This window comes from Hyaena hyaena, unplaced genomic scaffold (assembly GCF_003009895.1).
Source record: "Hyaena hyaena isolate Hyena2069 unplaced genomic scaffold, ASM300989v1 scaffold_607, whole genome shotgun sequence".
Taxonomy (NCBI): domain Eukaryota; kingdom Metazoa; phylum Chordata; class Mammalia; order Carnivora; family Hyaenidae; genus Hyaena; species Hyaena hyaena.
This window is the reverse complement of record NW_024081241.1, coordinates 896,471-919,237: the sequence shown is the minus strand read 5'-3', so window position 1 is coordinate 919,237 and position 22,767 is coordinate 896,471. Positions and strand designations below refer to the sequence as shown.

Below are 22,767 nucleotides of genomic sequence, written 5' to 3'. Positions count from 1 at the left end.
CCCGAACCCACGAACCGCGAGATCATGACCTAAGCGAAAGTCGGACGCTTAACCGACTAAGCCACCCAGGCGCCCCCCAACTCTCCTTTTATTTACAATTTTTAAAATTTATTTACTTAGAAAGAAGGAGAGAGTATGGGCAGAGGAGGGGCAGAGAGAGAGAGAGGGAGACAGAGAATCCCAAGCAGGCTCTGCACCTTAACACAGAGCCCAATAAGGGGGTCAGACCCACAATCTGTGAGATCTTGACCTGAACCAAAAATAAGGGTCAGATCCTCAACAGACCCACCCAGGTGCCCCACATCCAGCTCTTGATCTCGGGGTTGTGCATTTGAGCCCCATGTATTTTCTTAAGATGTGTCTATATCCAGTCTTTACATTGCTTATTTTGGCCCCAACGCACTTTTTTGTCAACACATCAGTTTTGTTACAGTTATTTCCCATTTTCTCCCTGGATATTTCTCTAATTCTTTAAGGAACTTTACCATTTCTCATATGTCTTTTTGTGATTTTTGGCCATGCAGTGTAGTGGAAACAGCATTCTATAACTTAATCTGGAAATTACCATCTGTGTGATTTTGCACAAAGCACTTAAAACCTCAAAGCCAGTTGTTAATCTCTAAAATAGGGGTTATAATATCCACCTGAGAGGATTGCTGTGAATCAATGTAAAAGTGATGTTCAAAACTAAAAATTAGGGCAATCTGATGTAAATCAAGTATTATGACTATTCTATTCTCTTCTTTTTTCATGTTTATTTATTTGAGAGAGAGAGACAGCAAGGGAGGGTCAGAGAGAGAGGGAGACAGAGGATCCAAAGCAGGCTCTGCTGTGTCAGCACAGAGCCAGATGCAGGGCTCGAACTCACAAACTGTGAAATCGTGATCTACGATTAACTAACTGAGTCATCTAGGTGCCCATCAAGCATTATCACTATTAATTTCCACCGAAGCGCATATCATTGACTTAATGTTTTTAAATTTTTTAGATCTCAGGTGTTCATTGTTTTTTTTTTTTTTTTTTTACTCTTGCTGGAGTTGAGATGTCCAGTAAGTTTCTACAGAAAAATTGCTTATAAATGTCTAAATATCATTTTATCACTTGAAATAATGTGCCCCAGAGAAGAACCTTGTGGGGATGAGCACTGGGTGTTATATGGAAACCAACTTGACAATAAACTATTTGTAAAAAAAAAAAAAGAAAAGAAAAGAAAGAAAAAGAAAAGAAGAAAAAAAAGAAATAATGTGCCCTAGCAGTGAGTGACCTCTACAAGTGTGGAAATGAAACTGAACCTTTAGCCCATATAACATACTATAAAACCCTTAACCCTGGCAGATTAAACGGTTAACTTCACTTTTAAAATTATCAGTGGAAGCAGATACACACACACACAAATAATCAATCACTGAGTCCTTAAACTGAGAATTTCTCTAGTAAAATATTTCTCAGATATTCAAGTCACTCAGCGCATTTTCAAACCCATTTTTCAGGTTCTGTTAGGATATTTGATTGCATGGAATTTTGTTGGTGAAAAAAATTTAGATATTAAAAATGCGTTTGGGGGAGCTATGGAAAAACTTGAATATTTCTGGTAAAGACCTTGACCATAGAAGAGAGCCAAATGAAGACAAAGAATAGATCGCAAATTATGAGCTGCAAAGAATCAATTCTAAAAAGAATTTAGTATGTTTGTAGAAAAGGTAACATTTTCAAAAAATGACCCACCCAAAATGGGAAGCCAAATCCTATAAGGAGGTCTAAATGGATGATTTAAATTATTTACTTATGATTTTCTCCATTCCTCAACTCCACAAAGTAAGAAAACAGACATAAGTAAAAACAAATTGGAGGGGGGAAATGGAAAAGGCATAAAAGGGATGCTTGAAACTACCATTCAGATGCTACACTTAAGAGCAATTCATCATAACACATACACACTTTCACTTTACTGTGTCTATTTTTAAGAGAATGAAACAGTTTCCATCCCCAAGGATTCTGGCAACTCACCTCCATTATGACAAATTACCTGGGTCCATCTTCAAGAATAAAGCCAAGGTGAGTGTCCCTCCCTACCTGTATTTTAGTTGGAAGTTTTTAATGTCTAGATATTGCCTTTCTGAGCTATGTGATGAAGTCTGCGTCTTTATCATAGAATTTTGAGAAATGAAATGTGTTATTTAGTATTTCTTCAGTTGTTTCTTTCTTCAAATATATTTGCTATAGTTGCACTCAAAGTGAATGCATTTTCAGGTAAGATATAAAACATATCCCTAGAATTTAACATATTTTAAAATCTGCTTTATAGTGAATAGATTTCAGAATCCCACTAAGATATCTAGAGTGTTTAACAAAAGAATGCAATAGGAAAGCGAGCAGAAGTTGGTTTTTTTGGTTCTTTCTGGTGAGCATTATTTATGTGAGGCCTGAAACAATTTTATTTCTGAATTTCACATATAATAACAAACTTCATGTCCTGCATACATAACTATGGGTGCTTTGGCTACTCATCATTGTTTGATCCTCTCCTACCAAACAAACTCTGAACATTATTTTCCTTGGCCTTAATATTATTTTTTTCTTTAATATTTGCAGTTTTTACTTTGTTTTGTGGTATAATCTTCCAGATCATGCCCTTATGACTATTCTAATGAGCTTGTCCTTTTTTCCTTTTTGGTATCTGCTCTCTCTCTCTTTTTTTAATGTTTGTTTATTTATTTTGAGACAGAGAGAAAGAGAGAGAGAGAGAGAGAGAGAGAGAGAGAGAGAGAGAATCCCAAGCAGGCTCCACGCTATTAGTGCAGAGCCTGACTTGGGGCTAAACCCCACAAGCCATGAGATCATGAACTGAGCTGAAATCAAGAGTCAGACCCTTAATGAATTGAGCCACCCAGACACCCTGCTTTTTTATATATATATATATATATATATCTTCTACATATACCTTCTTACTGTCTAAGTTCATTAGCAAAAGCTCTCTGCCACAACAACAATCTGCTTTTTCTTTTCTCTCCCCTCTCCCCAGACTTCCCCATCTGCCACCCCCTTTTCCTCAATTTCTCTATATGTTAACAAATTATGTCGTATACAAGAGTACACAATGATATTGTTTACCTTTTCACTTTTCCAAAGTTAAAAACGTAGACCTGAATACATTAACTTACTTTTCTTCTTCTAGATACTGGTGATATTTCGAAACCCTAAAGATACGGCTGTATCTTTCTTCCACTTCCACAACGATGTCCCTGATATTCCAAGCTATGGCTCCTGGGAGGAATTCTTCAGACACTTCATGAAAGGACAAGGTATGGCTGTTGGTAAAAGAATTCTTACTTCGACACAACCACAAAAGTATAAAAAAATCAAATGTGCTTTAAGGTAAAGAAAGGAGATGAAGGAGAATCCAGGAACCAAAAAGTTGCTTTTACATGAAGTTTTATAGCACTACTAGTTCTGGGCATCGAACAATAATACATTACTGTTTTTAATAAGAATTTGGGCAATTCATATGCTGCCTATAACTATGAAGCGGCCATAGAACAGACACAGGACAAAGAGGCCTATATAGAGTCATGGAGAAAAGCATCGCTAGTTAATGTCCCCTAATTCACTATATAACACAGTGATAAAAACAAAAAAAAGATAAAAGCATGACACTGAGCAAACACATCTAAGATATTTGTTAGCCAGAAAGGATACAAACTTTTTTAGACCACGTTGATGTTTTACTTCTGGTTATTGATAACTGCAATTTTCTAAGTGCCTACTGAGGCTTCTGGCTGGCTCAAACCATAGAGCAAGCGACCCTTGATCTTGGGGTTGTGAGTTCCAGCCCCATGTTAGGTGTAGAGATTACTTTAAAAAAAAAAAACCTCTTCTAAGTGTCTACCTATACTCCAGGGACTAAAGGAGGTATTATATGTGCATGATTTCATTTAAGACTGTAACAGACTATGAATAAAGTATTTGTAGCCCCTTGCACAGACGAGAAAAATGATCCAAAAAGTTAAATCACTTGCCAGTGGTCCTACTTCTTATAAGTCCCAGTGACTCTACTTCCCCGGGTATAATGGCCAGAGATTCAAGATGCCTCTGTTAGCCAATGGTTCTCTTGAGTCTTTACAGTGTAGTAGAAGGCAGAATTCATGCCACACGATCCTCGAGAAGTTGTTGACAAGTCACTCTAAGAGGACCACCTTTATTTTATTTTGAAGTTNATGTCCATGGTTAAGTAGATAGTAGAGGAGGGGAATTATTGTAGATTGAACTGTGTGTCCTTGCCCCAATTGATATATTGAAATCTTTTTATTTTTTATTTATTTATTTTTTTATTTATTTCTAGGAGAGAGAGAGAGAGAGACAGCGTGAGCAGGGGAGGGTCAGAGAGAGGGAGTCACAGACTGAAACAGGCTCCAGGCTCTGAGCTGGCAGTCAGCACAGAGCCCGACGCGGGGCCCGAACCCACGAACCGCGAGATCATGACCCAAGCGAAAGTCGGACGCCCAACCGACTAAGCCACCCAGGCGCCCCTGAAGTTTTTAAAAAATAGACTTTATTGTCAAATTGGTTAACATGCTGTGTGTACGGTGTGCTCTTGGTTTGGGGGGTGGATTCCCGTGGGTCATCGCTTACATACTAACAGCCAGTGCTCATCCCAACATTATTTTTAAAGTTTATTTATTTATTTATTTATTTATTTATTTATTTATTTAGAGACAGAGGCAGCACAAGTATGGAGGGGCAGAGGGAGGGGGAGAATCCCAAACAGGCTCTGCAGTGTCAGCACAGAGCCGGATGCGCGCCTTGAACACACTTAACTGTGAGATCATGACCTGAGCTGAAATCAAGAGGGGGATGTTTAACCAACTGAGCCACCCAGGTGCCAAAGAGAACCACTTCTAAAGGTGACCAGCACAGCAATGCCACGCCCCACGGACACTGGGTACAATATTGGCCCCTAAGCAAAGGTTAAGTATTGCGATTAGGGAAGGAGACAAAAAGTACACAGACGGTGGCTATGAAGCACCATTAAAAAGTTTTGTTTGTCTGGAAACCACTCACTGAGACTGGATGGAGGCCGTTAAAGAAAGGTCTGCAACTGCACCCCATTGATAACACGAGAGAACATTTGACAATGAGAAAGCTGTCATCACTGGAACAATCTATCATAGGGGGAGGTTCTGTTACCCTGTTACCCTATCTATCCTTTTAGCCTAATTATTTTATCAACAATGATAAAATGCAGGGTTACCTTGACTAAAGTTTCAGCTTTGCACACTTGTTAATTTCAACTTACAGAGGAAGCTCAGTGGCCTGGAAAACATGCAGGATTTGGAATGAGAGGACTGAATTGGGCTTCATCACTTATTATTATATATTAGATAGAATTATTACCACTTACTGAGCAATTACTACAGGCCAGGCACTATATGCTATCCCTCGCATACATTTTAACATTTCATTTCTCTTTTTTTTACGTTTATTTATTTCAAGAGACAGAGAGAGCAGGGGAGGGGCCAAGAAAGAGGGAGAGAGAGAATCCCAGGCAGGCTCTGTGCTGTCAGAGTGGAGCCTGATGCAGGGCTCAAATACACAAACTGTGAGATCATGACCTGAACTGAAACCAAGAGTCGGATGCTCAGCTGACTAAGCCACCCAGGTGCCCCCTAAAATTTCATTTCTCTTAAAAACCTCATGGGGATAAATACTATTATTGTCCCCATTTTATAAAGATGGAAATAGAGGCATAAAAAGGTGACACAGCCACTAAGCAGCAGAGCTAGAATTTAAATCCAGGTTCAAATCACTCACACCTGGCTGATGGTCAGCAAGATATTTGATCTTTGTGAATATTGGTTTCTTAACTCTGAAGTAAAGATAGAATATCTGACCGATAGGAAGTAAGATGGTAGAGCATTTTGTTTGGCAGACTATAGCTCCAGTGTCAGATGTTGAAAGATGGTACAACCCATAACTTCCTTACTGTGAACTTAAAGGTTATTTCCAAATAATTTGGTTATTCAACCAAATGGCCTAAAAACTGTACCTATCACATTGGATTGCTTTAAAGACTGAAGGATAAAATATGTAAATATCAACTAATAGTGCATGAGGAAGAATAGAAAACCTGACCACAGTGGCCTAAACAGATTGGGTTTTATTTTCCTCACTACACAAGAAGCCTGAAGGTAGACAGCTGGTTCAGTTGCCCAGGGATGGCAAGCCAATGCCTCTGCCATTCCCTTGGCCTTGCCCTTCTGCCTTTTGCAATTTACTCTCAAGTTGTCTACTCTTCCTCCAAGCATCACTTTCAGATCCTCAAGGAGGTTCATCAAGACCACAACAGTTTTACTGGAAACCTTCCAGCAGACTTCTGCTCGTGTCTTGCTGGCCACGACCATATCCTGAGACTCATTACAGCTCGAAGAGAGACTGAAAAATAGGAACCAAAATTCTCATAACTGGCTTAGACCCAAGTAACCAGAGTTTGGTCAGCAACAATAACAGGAGTGTATTGAATATTGGGTATGAAACTTACAGGGTTTGCCTCAACAAATAAAACATGTAGAAATAGCCTGGCTGAAAGCAAGGGCTTCAATGATGATGATAGTGACAATAATTATGAGAATATTATTATGTAATATGTATTATATACATAATACATATTACATAACTATATTACTAGTTATACAGTAATAATGTGGCTAAAATTTGCTGAGTGAGTACTATTAATCAGGCACTGTTTTAACCATTTGATAGGTATTAATTCATTTAAACCTCCCAACAACGCTGTTTTACAAATGAGGCAATAGGGTACAAAGAGGTTTAGGGAGTTACTCAAAATTGTGACTAGTGCAATCGAGGAGTTAAATTTTACATTTTACTTAATTTTATTTTATTTTTTTTTAATTTTTAAATAAAATGAAATTTTTATTGGAAAGCCATCTTTTTTTTTTTTTTTTTTTACAAATAGTTTATTGTCAAGTTGGTTTCCATACAACACCTAGTGCTCATCCCCACAAGTGCCCTCCTCCATGCCCATCCCCCCCTCCCCCCCACATCCATCAGTCCTCAGTTTTTGTCAGCATTCAAGAGTCTCTCATGGTTTGCCTCTCTCCCTTTCCCCCACCATTTCCGCCCTTCTTCTCCCGCTTGTTCCTCCGTCAAGTTCCTCCTAATCCTCCTATACGTGCAAACATATGATATTTGTCCTTCTCTGCCTGACTTATTTCGCTCAGCATAACACCCTCAAGGTCCATCCATGTTGCTACACATGGCCAGATTTCATTGTTTCTCATTGCCATCATTTTACTTAATTTTAATTGGTTTAAATTTAAAAACAGATACTCAGGGCGCCTGGGTGGCTCAGTCAGTTAAGCGTCCGTCCGACTTCGGCTGAGGTCACAATCTCGCGGTTCATGGGTTCAAGCCCCACATCAGGCTCTGTGCTGACAGCTCAGAGCTTGGAGCCTGCTTCCAGAGCCTGGAACCTGCTTCAGATTCTGGGTCTCCCTCTCTCTGTCTGCCCTCCCCCATTGTGTTCTCTCTCTCTCTCTCTCAAAAATAAACATTAAAAAATTAAAAGAAAAACAGATACTAAATTCAGTTATTGGAAACTTTTAAATAAATTTGGCACAAGAGAGTATATGAATCTACTTCTTCAACCTAGGTTTTAAAAGTCTAAAATATATCAGGGCACCTGAGTGGCTCAGTCAATTAAGCATCCAACTCTTGATTTCAGCTCAGGTCACGATCTCACGGGTTTGTAAATTTGAGCCCTGCATCAGGCTCTGCACTGACAGTGCAGAGCTTCCTTGGGATTCTCTCTCTCTCCCTCTCCTTTTGCCTTTCCCCTGCCTATGTACTCTCTCTCTAAATAAATAAACTTAAAAAAAAAAAAAGCCTAAAAATACATCAAGTATTTTTGATTAAGAACTTGGCATTCAAATTGAGATTGTCTATAAGTGTAAAATGCCCACTGGCTTTTGAAGGCTTGGACTATACAAAGCAAGCTGTGATGGTTCCTTAGTAATTTTTTATGTTGATTATATTCTGAAATGATAACATTTTGGGATATATTTGGTTAAACAAAATAAAATATTAAAATTAATTTCACCTGTTTCTATTTGCTTTTCTTAATGTGGCTATCGGAACATTTAAAATTACAGATGTAGTAGCGAGTGTCTGGGTGGTTCAGTCAGTTAAGCATCTGACTTTGGCTCAGGTCATGATCGCACGGTTCATGAGTCCGAGCCACAAATCGGGCTCTGCGTTCTCAGCACAGATCCTGCTTCGGAGCCTCTGTCTCCCTTTCTCTCTGCCCCTGCCTCACTTGTGCTTTCTCTCTCTCTCAAAAATAAATAAATAAGCATTTTTAAAAGCTTACAGATGTGGCTTGCATTACATTTCTATTGGACAATGCTGATCTAGAAAACATCTTTCTCATCATTTTTTTCTTTCCGGCACTCTCTGTCAACTTTCATGTACCTCTCACTATTTCTGAATCATTTTATTCACCTAAATATTCATGAATGGCTGGTAGTTTTTATCAAAACACTTTGGCAACTTGCTTAGTTATGTTCTTATTTATGAAAATAATAAAATGAATAGAAATCTGACAATGGGTACGGTAGTATGCCAGTTCTTTTGGAGTGGGGATTTATAATAACAAACATCTTGTCTGAGCACACACACACACACACACACACACACACATACATAGTTTATATTTTATAAATTAACCATCTGTAATTTTAACCTCAATATTTGAAATTCCTTAAGAATTTTTCCCTATATTTTTAGTTTCTTGGGGAAGCTATTTTGATTTTGCCATTAATTGGAACAAACATCTTGAAGACGAAAATGTTAAGTTCATATTATATGAAGACTTGAAGAAGGTAAGATTTTGATTATTGACATTCCATAGCAAGATTTATTATAAAATATAACACAGAGAAGCTACTTTTAATGTCTGGTTGTGTGAACAAACATTGTATTCAATTAAAAAATAAATATTCCAGGTTTGTGTTCTAGGGTTAGGAAAAAATACAATGCTTAGGGGCTTAGGCTGTCTATTTAACAGAAATAAAATAATGCTTAGCAACTTATTACTAAGAGTGGCTACTTTGTTTCCTTCTCAGATAGTCCAACTTAAGAATGGCAAAAATAATAAGTAGGTTTCAGTTGAGATTTAATTAGAGATGCATTTTGCTGTGAATCGATTTTTCCACATAATGTTATTTTTTAAATTGGTATTTATGAACATTTAGTGCTTCCCAGCATTGTTCTAGGCCCTTGTTCTAGGCCTCTTCATCAGTGAACAGACCAGACAAAATTCGCTGCCTTGGAGAAGCTTACCTTCTATCTGGAGAAGGCAGGGAGACAGAAAAATAATAATAAATACAGTATTTTTTGTAATATGTGAGAAAAAATGGCATAGCTGATTAAGGAAAACTGGAAATGTCAGGGATGGGGAATTGGGATGTTGGACAAATCCCTGTATAAAATAGGGTAGTTGGTGGAAACCTCATGGAATGGATGCAATTTAAGTGACAACCTAATGAAGATGAGGGAGTAAGCCAAGTAGGTAACTGGAATAAGAACTTTCCAGGCATACAGAATCAACTGGAGCATAGGCCTTGAGGCAGGAGTGTTCCTGGTATGATTGAGTGATATGAAGGAGGTGAATGTGCTGGGTCAGTCGGGGTGAACCAGAAGAGATTAACCAACGAGAACAGAGGCAAGGCAGTAGGGTAGAGAGAAGTATGAGGAATAATGTGGCCAGCCATTGAAATTACTTTGGCTTTCACTCTGAGTGAAATGGAATCCATTATGGGATTCGAGCAGAAGAGGGATAGGAGTTGTGTTTTGTTTTGTTTTGTTTTTTTTAAATGTTTTATTTATTTCTAGGAGACAGAGAGAGACAGTGTGAGCAGGGGAGGGTCAGAGAGAGAGGGAGTCACAGACTGAAACAAGCTCCAGGCTCTGAGCTGGCAGTCAGCACAGAGCCCGATGCGGGGCTCAAACCCACGAACCGCGAGATCATGACCTAAGCGAAAGTCGGACGCTTAACCGACTAAGCCGCCCAGGCGCCCCTAGGAGTTGTGTTTTTAACAGGTGCATTCTGGTTGGTATATGAGAATGTACTGTAGGGAAATCCATGAGGAGAGTACTATAGTAGTCCAGGTAAAGGAAGATGGTGGCTCCAACCAGAAGGAGCAGTGGAAGTAATAAGTGGTTAAATTCTGAATATTTGTTAAAGAAGAGCTGTTAGGATTTGCTGCTGGATTGGACAGGAGAAAGAGCAGTGAGAGAAAAAAGAGAAGTCAAATAAAACTCCAATATCATTGGCCTGACCAACTGAGAAGACTGAATTGTCATCACTTGAGTAGGAAGTGCCAGCAGGTGAAGTGAGATTGTGGGAAAGATCAGGGGTTTGACTTTGGACTTGCTTAGTCTGAGATGTTTATTAGTCATCCAAATGGAGAGGTCAAGTGGGCAGTTGAGTATAAACGTCTTAAATGCAGACAGAGTACTGGGCTGTATATATAAATTTGGCACATAGATGGCATTTGAGGCCATGAGATTACACACTTGCACGTATGTAAGTATACACATAAGGAAGAGAAGAAGACCAAGAACTGAGCCCTAGGGTCCCTTAGATAGACAGTTTGAGAAACAGGAGGAATCAGCAAAGGAGACGGAGGAGTGGCTAATGAGGCAGGAGAGAAGCCAGAGTCCTGGAATTCCAATAGAAAAAATATGTTAAAAAGAAGGGAGTGTGCCAAATGCTTTCTAGGGGAATTGGTTATTAACACCAGTCTCCTCTGAAATTCTTATCAAAAGAAAGTATAATTGAATCCATCCCTTCTGTTTATAGCGTGCATTTATGTAACATGAAAGAACATACTAATTTAGTCTTTTCTCCTTCTAGTCTAGAATAATGTTTCTGAAATTTGTGTTCCATGGATTGCCATGTTGCCCAGATGTAGTAATTCTTGCTTGGAGGTTGCCTATTCACACTGCTTTGGGGACTGCTCTCCTTTGGAACATTTACATTGCAAGCTGACATACTAAAGAGTGAGAGATTCTGTAGGATAAAAAAAACAAAACAAACTTCTCTTTATTTAACCAAAAGGATTCCAAACTTATTTGACCTCAGCCCTTCACCCTCCTTTTTATTTCATAAAACATCTATGGCCACCTTGAAGCAAATTAGTACTTTGTAGAATACAGTTTAAGAAACTGTTCTCGAAAATTATGAATCTTCAGGGGCGCCTGGGTGGCTCAGTTGGTTAAGCGTCCGACTTCGGCTCAGGTCATGATCTCACGGTTTGTGGGTTCGAGGCCCACATCGGGCTCTGTGCTGACAGCTCGGAGCCTGGAGCCTGTTTCAGATTCTGTGTCTCCCTCTCTCTCTGACCCTCTCCTGCTCACGCTGCCTCTCTCTCAGAAATAAAACATTAAAAAAAAAAAAAAAAAAAAAGAAAATTATGAATCTTCATTGGTCAGGGATACTGTTGGGGGTTCATGATTTTCAAGGGTATTTAGACAAGATAAATTTCAAGAATCCTAGTTTTTAGGATTCTAAAAATCAGACTTTCTGGATAGAATTAAACAATAGCTATAAATAGGATTCAGAAGAAAAGAGAATTGGAATGAGCATGTAAATATACATTAATTTCCTCAGCTCATCTAGACTGGTGCTTTTTAATAAAATGAGTATCATCTTAGATAAGACCTACTACTTAACGCTTGCTATCATTATTTGTATCCCGAGTAGTTCAGTAAGAGTCACACATTGAAACTACAAAGTAAAAACAATACAAATATTTTGTAGGGCTATCTCAAATATTGATACAGAAGTATCAAAGAATGTCTAAAGAGAAGATCAAAAGATGAGTTAAAGAGGTGGGTTTAAGAAATCCATTCTAAGAAACCTGTCTTTGCTCGGGCACAATTCCCACAGAAAGACGTTTACCCTTAAAAATGTTGTTTTCAGAACCTGGCCGCTGGAATAAAACAAATTGCTGAGTTCTTTGGATTCTCTTTAACTGGGGAGCAGATCCAAACCATCTCAGCCCAGAGTACCTTCCAAGCAATGCGAGCAAAGTCCCAGGAAACACATGGTGCTGTTGGACCCTTTCTGTTCCGCAAAGGTAAAGTTGCATTGGGTTCTGGGACATCCATCAGTTTGCATGTGTAACAGGCAATCCAAATACTTTTATCTTAAGATAGGATTTTGTTTTCTTTTTTTTTTTTTTTTTTAATTTTTAATGTTTAATTTATTTCTAAGAGAGAGAGAGGCAGCGTGAGCAGGGGAAGGTCAAAGAGAGAGAGAGACACAGAATCTGAAGCAGGCTCCAGACTCTGAGCTGTCAGCACAGAGCCCGATGCAGGGCTTGAACTACAGAGTGCAAGATCATGACCTGAGCCAAAGTCGGACGCTTAACCGACTGAGCCACCCAGGCGCCCCAAGACAGGGTTTTCTTTTTTCTCCTTCAACAAATTTGGACACAGTGAGTTCAGAAGTAGACTGAGTCCCACTAAGTAGTATACTTCCACTGAGTACTACTTCCAGAGAAGTAGACTGAGTTCCACAATATCTACAGTATCCTTTAGCGTATTTGCTTGCCAATTTGTGATGACAAGACAGCACCCAGGGCTCCACCATTACATTAAAATTAAAGGATTATATATATTTAAAATAAACAGGGAATAGCAAGCTGAGACGGAATCATGTATTAGCTGAGTGGGGCCCCTTTAAAGGACTTTGTGGGAAGCTCATCAATGACTTCTTTATACCTCATTCGCCACCTTTTATTGCCCTGTTGGTTGAGAACTGTGATTTTTTTTAAGGCAATCTAATTTCTTATGGAAATTAATGATAATATAGCTTAATATTACCAGGTTTTTAACATTAATTTTATATATTGAAAGTATAACATGACTTAAAGGAAGCACTATTTATCTGCATAAATTTTATAGCAAAAAATATATGAATTCCTGAATTTTATAAACGTGGGCACCAAATCCCAAGGAAATTAATTTGTTAATTGCCACAAAGCTAATGATCGATGGAGTCAGTATTTGAATGTAGGTTTACTTGATTCTATTCCACTTTATCAAATGAAGACCCATTTAAAATACCTAATGTGAATGAAACATTGAATGGAAATCTGGTCTAGGTTTGATCCCTGACTTTACCCCTGATTTTATGCCTTGTTTGATTAGCTTTAAAGGAGGAAACAAAACAAGAACTTTTCTGTACATTGTTTTTTAATGTTTATTTTTGAGAGAGAGAAACAGACAGACAGACAGAGCATGAGTGGGGAGAGGGGCAGAGAAAGAGGGAGACACAAAATCAGAGCTGACTCCAGGCTCTGAGCTGTCAGCACAGAGCCCAACACGGGGCTCAAACTTGCCAAACATGCAAGATCATGACCTGAAACAAAGTCAGATGCTTAACCAACTGAGCCACTCATGCTAAATTAAACAAGCACTATTCAGAACAGAAAAATTCTAAAATAAAGAAATAACTTAAAAATTTTACAATATTCTTTGCAAAAAAATTCAGAAAGCACAGGAAAATGTGCAAAAGCATTAAAACTTATCCACATTTCTCCCATCAGAGGCAAGTTTCACTTTTTGGCATATTTCTTCCAGCCTCATTCTGGGATGTTTTATATAGTGGATGACATTTGTAAACAGCTTTGTGTTTTATTCCCTTCATACATCTAAGCATTTCCTTGTCATTAAACCCTCTTTATAAACATACATTTCAATGGCTATGCACCAAAGAACTTGCAACTTCAACCCAAATCACCAAAAGATTCTAAAGAAACAAGTAACTTCCTTTATTTTTAAAAAGAATAAGTAAAACATATCCTAGTCTCAGGCAAAGTAATAACTTTTTGCAAAATTATCAGTATCTGAGGTCTTAACCAAAACTTGCTGTAAAATGATAAAGTCTCAAGGGGTAAAGTATTTAAAAGACTTTACAGAGAGAAAAAAAAAAAGACTCTCAAAAAGTGGAATTTTAGATCCCAAGTGTTGAGACAGGGGCGGGGCTAGGAGATGACTGAGGTCAACAGTCCCTTCCGTGTTATAAAGAAAGCGCGTCATCTACCCTGCCACCGATGGGGAAGCCCCAAAGGATACCATTAACTTTACAAGAGGAATTACATTCATTTTTAAAACTGTTTAATTTTCTTCATGTCTCCACGTCACATTTCAAAGTGGAACGCTGCACTGACAAAACAGTAAAATCAAGAATGGGGGATGGGTAAAATGGGTGAAGGGAAGCCGGAAGTACGGGCTTCCAGTTGAGTGATGAACAGGTCATGGGACTAAAAGGCACAGCACAGGGCACACGTGGTATTGTAAGTGGCATTCTGTGGTCATAGACAGTAGCTGAATTTGTGGTGAGCACAGCATACTGTGTATGTTGAACCACAGGGTGACATGCCTGAAACTAATGTAACACTGTGTGCCAACCACACTCAGATAAAAATAAAAATAAAATGAAATAAAATAGCTTAAAAGAAAAAACCTAGGAAGAAATAATTTTTTAATTAAAAAAATTTTTTAATGTTTTATTTATTTCTGAGAGAGAGAGAGAGACAGCATGAGCAGGGGAGGGTCAGAGAGAGAGGGAGACACAGAATCTGAAGCAGGCTCCAGGCTCTGAGCTGTCAGCACAGAGTCCAACATGGGCTTGAACCCACGAACCATGAGACCATGACCTGAGCCAAAGTCGGAGGCATAACCGACTGAGCCACCCAGGCACCCTCAGGAAGAAATATTCTAACAGGTGTCCGGGTCTGTTGTCTTTTTGTGTGTGTTGTAGGTGAAGTTGGTGATTGGAAAAATTTGTTCAGTGAAACTCAGAACCAGGAAATGGATGAAAAATTCAAAGAGTGCTTAGCAGGCACTTACCTGGGAGCAAAGTTGAAGTATGAATCCTATTGCCATGCTTGATTCTGGCCAGTTCGGCAGGCGTGGGTATTTTCTTTTCCTGAATAATAATTAAAGAATGAAATAAGAAGTTGATTAAATAATACACTAATGATAATTAAATAACATTTAGGTATATGTAATATGAATTTAATAATAATGATAACACTTGAAGTTTTTGAGCACGGAGTTGTTTGTTCACTTTAAAAAAATTTTTTTTAATGTTCATGATTTATTTTTGAGACACACACACACACACTCAAAGCACAAGTAGGGGAGAGGCAGAGAAAGAGGGAGACACAGAGTCTGAAGCAGGCTCCAGGCTCTGAGTTGTCAGCACAGAACCCGACACGGGGCTCAAACCCACAAACGCTGAGATCATGACCTTAGCCAAAGTCGGATGCTTAACCAAATGAGCCACCCAGGTGCTCCATTGGGTTTTTGAAGAAAGACCATTTAGCTGTCCAAAAGGGATACTCTTGCTAATGTGGCATGCTGGGGTTGGAACTTCTTTCATGCTCTGGGTTCATATAAGAGCACAAGCAGATACTATCAGAGACACACCTCAATCTGTGTCTGAGTGGAGTGTAGATCAGACAAGCCCCCCAATGATGCTCAAGTTTTTGTCCTCCCAGAATGATTCTTCTGTCCCTCACTACAACCCAAAGCCCTTGTGGTTATCTCAGACTTACTGTTGGGGGAAATTTAATTCCAATTCTGCACTGAATTAAGATGACTAAATCCTATCATATAATTCAAGGAAAATGCATTCATTGCTCCTCCACTCTGTGTATGTTCCTTCAGTAGGTCCTATGGAGGCCTCAGTCTCAAGGGGCATTGTATGTCTATTTAACACAACCTTTACTTCAAAGCTAAATATTAGAGATTGTCTTATTCTGGCATTAAGGCTTTTTGACCACAGAACCCCAGGTAGTCATGTGGAACTTACAAGAGAAGGTAAAGAATGTTTTGGACAAACTCTCTCAACATTCCCTAATCTTTACACCATAGCTGGTCACAGTTAAGAATGGTTCATAGAAAAGTTCGATAAAATTGCTTTGAGTGGGGTGCCTGGGTAGCTCAGTCGGCTAAGCGTCCAACTTTAGCTCAGGTCATGATCTCACGGTCTGTGGGTTCGAGCCCTGCATCAGGCTCTGTGCTGACAGCTCGGAGCCTGGTCTGTTTTAAGATTCCGTATCTCCCTCTCTCTCTGACCCTCCCCCACTTGCATTCTGTCTCTCTTTCTCCCTCTCTCTCTCTCTCAAAAATAAACAAACATTAAAAAGATTTCTAAAAAGTTGCTTGGAAAGAGACTGCAGGACTATTTCTGGTAGTATGGTAGATTACATAACCTGAAAACCCTTGGTCCCTCAGAACACGAAGAAAGTCTGGATAAAAATTCTTTTAGTTGCATTGCTCAGCCCCCAGTAGAGTAAGTGGACTCATCAGGGACCAAAACCACAGAGGGAGCAGAGAACCAGACCAGGTACGAATCAGAGATGACATTAAGCCACCATTTGCTGAGAGATTTGTCAGCAACAAAGAAGCTTGGGCTTTAATGCCCAGGCTCCTGTGATTGGTAGACAATTAGAACAAAATAGAGCTGTTGAACTGACCCATATAGGACAGGGCTGCCATTGCACATGATAGGAAGAAGTTACACTCTTCCATATTTGCTACAAATACAACTGGCTATGATACAGCTGATGTAAAATTTGATTCTTATATTCTATCGCTCACAAAAATGAATTTCTTGCAAATTAAATACCCTTATGCTTAAAAAAGATTTTAAAGCTTTAGATTTTTAGAAGCAAATACAAGATAATATTTTTATAACTAGAGTGAGATTCGTTAAAGAACAAACAGAAAGCACAAAGAGGAAACAGTTTATGTTTTTGGCTACATTAAAATCTAAACATCTTTGTGGGACACCTGGCTGCCTCAGTCCTGACTCTTGAACTCGGAGTTGTGAATTCTAGCCTGAGGTTGGATGTAGCTTACAAAAAAATCTTAAAAGGCAAAACTGTGTTATTAAGGAAGTGAAACTAAAACATGTAAAATGGCAGGGCAGAGACTTGAAAAAGTTACTAAATAAAAGGCTACTATTTAGAGTATATAAAGAACAACCGAGAGGTACCTGGTGGCTCAGTCAGTTAAGTGTCTGACTACAGCTCAGGTCACCATCTCATGGGTTGTGAATTTGAGCCCACATCAGGCTCTCTGCTGTCAACACAGAGCCTGCTTCGATTCGTCTGTCCTCCTCTCTCTCTGGCCCTTCTCTGCTCATTCTCTCTCTTTCTCACAAAATAAATAAATAAACTTAAAAAAAAAACTTAAGGGGTGCCTAGGTGGCTCGAGCATTGAACTTCGGCTCAGGTCATGATCTCACGGTTCATGGGTTCATGCTCTGTGCTGACAGCTCAGAGCCTGGAACCTGCTTCAGATTCTGTGTCTCCCTCTCTCTCTCTGCCCCTCCCTTGCTCACACACTCTCTCTCTCAAAAATAAACATTAAAAAGTTTTTAAAAAACAACTTAAAAAATAAAGATCAACTGAATGTCTGCCTCCTCTCCTACAAACACTCTTATCTTTTTGAAACTCATTTCTATATAAACAATTCAGGACATAGTGTCATTTTTGGCCGTCATCGTGTATCCGGTACAATGCTGCACATTGTAGGCACTCAATAAATATGTACTGAATAAATTAATGAATGAAGCGACTTTCTTTTTAAACCAGAAGTGCTATTTAGAATATTAAATTATTCAGGATGCTTTTGATGTAATAAACAGAAAACCCAACACATATTGGTTTATAGTAGAAAGAAGAGGAGGGGAGAACTCTTATAACTGATTGGTCTAGGATGGGTCTGGTTCAGGTGAGGCTTGATCCAGAGCTCAAATGAGGACCTGATTCTTTTTTTTTTTTTTTTACAAATAGTTTATTGTCAAATTGGTTTCCATATAACACCCAGTGCTCATCCCCACAAGTGCATGAGGACCTGATTCTTAACCTTCACTTCTGAACTCTACTCAGTGTGGGTTCCACTTTGGGGGGAGATTTCTCTTTTTGCAGTATTGGAAATAGAAACCACCGTAAGCATGTTAAGCATAAGGACTCAGTGGGAAATGAATGCACATATGTCGGAAAGGTTGGCAGACGAAACCAGGAGACTTCCACTGTACCTGCCATCCAGAACTCAGGACTCTGTCACTGCCACTCCTTCCACCACGGCTGCCACCACTGCTGCCCCATACCCTTAGAGAATTGACAAGGGCACCTGGAGTCATGAGCACAGAAGTTTGCTCATCAGCTCTTTCTGTCACACGAGGATGGCCTTATCCTCCCTTCCGTCTTCCAAATCTTGCACCGCCACTCATCAGTCATTAGCAGAACTCATGAATTTTAACTCCGTAAAAATCTGGACAATGTGATTTTAACCTTCCATACTTTATAATCTGGGAGACAGGGAGACATAGAAAGGAGCGAGATTGGAAGCTAAATAAAAATGAACAATATTGTGCAGTCCACTGCTTGCACTAATAATCTTTCAAGCAGACAACAGAACTATGCTCCCACCTAATGCACCTGTTCTCTTCTTCAAATGAAAACATGTGAATCCCCTAGTCTTTATACCCATGGCTATGTGATGCTCCTCCCTCTTCGTTTTTAGTCACAAATTCTACCGTCAGACACTCTAACCAGAAGACTATCATAAAATTAACCACCAGCAGCAAATCTCATAGAAAAGGAAAGGGAAAAGCCCTTAAAAGAAGTTTATTAATACAAAATCAAAGCAAGGAAGAAAAATGCATGGTTCCTATGGTCCTTTCTTCTGCAACAGGTCATGAGGCCGTAGTTGGTGTTTATTACTTCCTTATTCATTATTCTCTTTGCCCTCAGAAATCTTCCCAGCCAGTAGGGTGACATAGACCTTTAATCCTGAAGAATCTGAGCCCTAGAGAGCCCTGTGTGGTTGAACAGCTGTAGATTTCCATGAACATGTATCACTGAACAAGGAGTTACTAGAAGGAACTCTAGAGGAACTCCTGAGTTGAAGACGTGCTTGTACCTGACTCCGTTGTGTGGCTACATCCCCATTTCGCCTTGGAAATACCATTAGTAAGCTCAGCCAGTTCGGCAACTTCCTTATTTCCTTGATAGCCTGATGGAATCATGAACCTGAAATGTCCAGACGCTGATTCAAATTCTTATTCAAGGATCTATGTACCGCCTACCAGAAACACAGCCCAATGTCATAGGAACAGGAAGTGCTATTTTGCAAGAGCATAACTAGGTTTAATTGCGGGACACAACCCTCTCACTTCTACTGTTTCCTGAGTTCATGTGTACTGACCATAAAAGAAACAGCAATCTGATTTCGAACACACACTGCCCATGAAGGACAGTACCCTCAGCTTGCTAAGTGTTGTCTCCTGCTTGGGGCTGTACCCGAGTCCTCAATACTTCATCTTACTGCTCTGTACAGCCAGCTGCGGTGAGGTTCATAATAAAACTATTGAGTTCTATGGTAGTCAGTAGACTGTCTCATTTCTTTTTCTGTCAAATGGGTTTCTTAGCAAGACATACCATGATGGTGAGCAAAGTATACAGAATATCCAATGGTGATGATGCTGGCAGAAGCACTGCAGGAAGGAAATGCAAATCTGTACCTGAAATAAATGTTTACTCCCCACACGGCAAATCCCTGTGCACTTCAGATGGAAGGGCTCCTGTGTAACCTGTTTGCCACCAAGTGGCTGGCTGGTCTACCTTGGAGTATGGTACCCTACAGTGGGGCTCAGAGTTGGTCCCTGATGTGAAAACGCTGGGTGCTCGGCGGCCAAATCAGCCTTGATGAGAATTTCGTGTTGACGAACTCACACATGCTATACCCTCCTACCCCAATTCATTGTGAACAATCACCTTCCATGCTGGGGAACTTACCACCAGGACTTCACATTTGCAGAATCTGAATCCTGCCCAGGACATGGGCTCTAAAGAAAATACAGTTTAACCATTGAAAATTTAGCCATTCAGTTAGGCACTGAAATTTTGAAGGGATGTAGAAGAGGAGTGGGCAAAGACTCCTAGAGACAATGCCCAGTGTCAAATGTGTATCACAGGTCCATCTGGGGACCGCCTCACTCCCTCAATCTAGCTCAGATGTTCAGGGCACGGACTTCTGGTTCTAAATCTAGCTCCTGCTTACTTAACTTCTGTGTTACTGAACTTCTCTGTGCCTCAGACCTCAGTTTTTCTTATCTGTTAAATGGGTATGGTAATGGTACCTACTTTGCTGCATTGTAAGTCCGCAGTGCTCCTCAATCACTGTGTCAGTTTCCTATAAATCGTGGACTACTCGTAGGGGCTTTGGTAGTAAAACTCCAAAAGGTCCCACAGGGAGCAGGTGACTCCTAACTGCTGGACCTGCCGCCGCTGGTTAGCACAGCTCTAGCAAGTACCTGTTCAAGAATAGATGAATGGGTGGAAACTGCCTGAAGGAAGGCGAGGTATTCAGGTAAAGGTGAGGAGGCAGAAGGGAACGAGGTCGGAGTACTTTGGTGTTTACAGGCCTGACCCTGAGTTGACTCCTGACTTTGCCACTTACCAGCAGCCGGACTCTGGACGAGTTCATTTACCCAGCTTCTCCGATCCTGAAATGGAGCGGGTAATATCCACCCTGGCACGCCACGGGCGCTCGGAGCTCTCCCCGTCCTCCCTGCGGACGCAGACACGCAGCTGGAAGCCCGAGGACCTGAAATGGGGGTGCTGCAGGAGGGTCCCAGCGCGCCCCGCGGGCACCGAGCGGCACGTGGGTGGCCGCGCGCGCCGCGCAGACTCGGCGGGAGACTCGAATTTCCCGCGATTCCCGGAGTCGATGCGGGAGGGGCGGCGCGCGGCCATAGAAGGCGGAGCCCGCGGGGAAAAGGAAAGCGAGAGCGAGCCGCCCGCACGCAGCAGGCGGGCGGCGGCGGCGGCGGCGGCGCAGCGTGAGCAGCGGGCTCCGGGCGCGAGCGGGGCGGCGGCGGCGCGGGGCGAGCAGCGGGCCCCGGGCGCGAGCGGGGCGGGGACGGCCCGGGAAGTGGCCGCCGGGGAGAGGCCGCGACCCCGGCCCGGCCGCGCGCGAGCGCCGTCCGAGCCCCGCAGCTGGGGAAAGGCTCCCGCAGCGCCCCGGCGGCTGGCAGCTATTTCCTTCCTGCGAAGAATTTCGATCAGAGCAAGTAACGCATTTCCCAGGCCGGGATGGGCGGGGGTGGGGGGGGGTGGATCTAGTGGAAAACAGATATGGCGGGCAATGTGATAGACAGATGGGAAATACGGAGGCCCTGGCTGAAAATCTCTTGCCTAGGCAGTTCTGATCATTTCCCAATTGTCGGACCTTAGCCGCCCCCGCCCCCCCCCCCAAGTCAACTCCCCAACGCCGTACTACGCTCTTCCCCGTATCTTTCCTCAATATCGTTGCTGCCCTAGGGGGCCTTTAAGTCAGAACAGGACACTCCTTTGCTCGGGTCATCCCAATAGCTTACCATCTCATCAGAATTCCATAAATGGCACAAACAAGCCCCCTTGCCGTCTCCACTCCGACCGACCCATCTTGCAGGCCTCATTACTGTTCTTAGCATACAGCCAAGCATAGGCCTGCCTCTGGGCCTTTGCACTGCCTGTTTCCTCTTCCTGGAAATCTCCCCCCCCCCCCCCCGCCACGGAAGCCTTCATGGGCCGTTCTTTTTGCCTTACCCTGCATTTCTTCTTTTTTAGTGTATTTACTTTTGAGAGAGAGAGAGAGAGAGAGAGAGAGAGAGAGAGAATCCCAAGCAGGCCCTGGGGCTCCAACCCAGCAACGGTGGGATCATGACCTATGTATGAGATCATGGCCTGAGCTGAAGTTGGACTCCTAACCCACTCAGCCACCCAGGCGCTCCTGTTTTACCATGTGCTTCCTGCAATATTACTTATATCAGAGGAGCTTTCCCTGAATAGTGTATATTATTAAAACAACAAAACACCTTCCTTCTCTGGCAACACCCCTTATTCTGCTTCACTTTTCAACATAGAGTTTCCAGCCCATGACATTTTTTGTGGATTTGTCTGAGTTCCTCCGTTAGTAAGTTCACACGAATAGAGGGCTTTTTTTAATTTTTTTTAATGTTTATTTATTTTTAAGAGAGAGAGACACAGAGTGTGAGCGGGGGAAGGGCAGGGAGAGAGAGGGAGACACAGAGTGTGAGTGGGGGAAGGGCAGGGAGAGAGAGGGAGACACAGAATCTGAAACAGGCTCCAGGCTCTAACCTGTAGGCACAGAGCCCGACATGGGGCTCGAATCCACAAACTGAGAGCATGACCTGAGCCCAAGTTGGCTGCTTAACCGACTGAGCCACCCAGGCACCCCCACATGAATAGAGTTTTGTTCACTGGTACCACCCAGGCACCTAGTACATAATAGGTTCTCGTTAAATATCTGTTGATGAATGGTGATTTATAAACTCTCTTACTCTCTTTTGAATTACAGAATAACGAGACTTCCTATTGCCTGTGATTTCTAAAGACACTAAAAAGTGTCTTGTTGAAGGAGGGCTAAAAGATAGACTCCGCTGTAACTTAGGAGTTTGGAATTTGGGCAGATTATGCTCTTCTTCATCTTGCTTCATTGACCCTGAGGATCCATAATCCTGGGCCTATAGTTTATTCATTTCATTAGTCAGATACTAGGTGATACATGTTGTGTGGCAAGCATTGCAGAGGCCCCCAAGGAGGCTGAGCCCCAAGCAGCTCACGGTCTGCCAGAAGGGACAGAGGCACAGTCAGAGTGACT

The 22,767-nt window shown here is 41.3% G+C and overlaps 3 protein-coding genes across 3 annotated transcripts in view; 2 read left to right on the top strand and 1 right to left on the bottom strand.

Moving 5' to 3' along the window:
* Window positions 1-14,976, top strand: part of SULT6B1 (sulfotransferase family 6B member 1) — an 18,813-nt gene extending 3,837 nt beyond the window's left edge. Inside the window, exons 3-7 of the mRNA XM_039257211.1 lie at window positions 1,966-2,055; window positions 3,176-3,302; window positions 8,800-8,894; window positions 11,999-12,155; window positions 14,846-14,976. Of these exons, the coding sequence (XP_039113142.1) occupies window positions 1,966-2,055; window positions 3,176-3,302; window positions 8,800-8,894; window positions 11,999-12,155; window positions 14,846-14,976 (600 nt within the window). The remainder of the gene's footprint in view (window positions 1-1,965; window positions 2,056-3,175; window positions 3,303-8,799; window positions 8,895-11,998; window positions 12,156-14,845) is intronic.
* CEBPZOS (CEBPZ opposite strand) overlaps window positions 1-15,008 on the bottom strand; it is a 29,409-nt gene extending 14,401 nt beyond the window's left edge. The window contains exons 1-2 of the mRNA XM_039257214.1: window positions 14,935-15,008; window positions 3,162-3,308 (exon numbers count right to left, since the gene is read on the bottom strand). The gene's annotated coding sequence lies outside the window, so the exon portion shown is untranslated. The remainder of the gene's footprint in view (window positions 1-3,161; window positions 3,309-14,934) is intronic.
* Window positions 15,009-20,565: 5,557 nt separating this feature from the next.
* EIF2AK2 (eukaryotic translation initiation factor 2 alpha kinase 2) overlaps window positions 20,566-22,767 on the top strand; it is a 36,676-nt gene continuing 34,474 nt past the window's right edge. The window contains exon 1 of the mRNA XM_039257210.1: window positions 20,566-21,175. The gene's annotated coding sequence lies outside the window, so the exon portion shown is untranslated. The remainder of the gene's footprint in view (window positions 21,176-22,767) is intronic.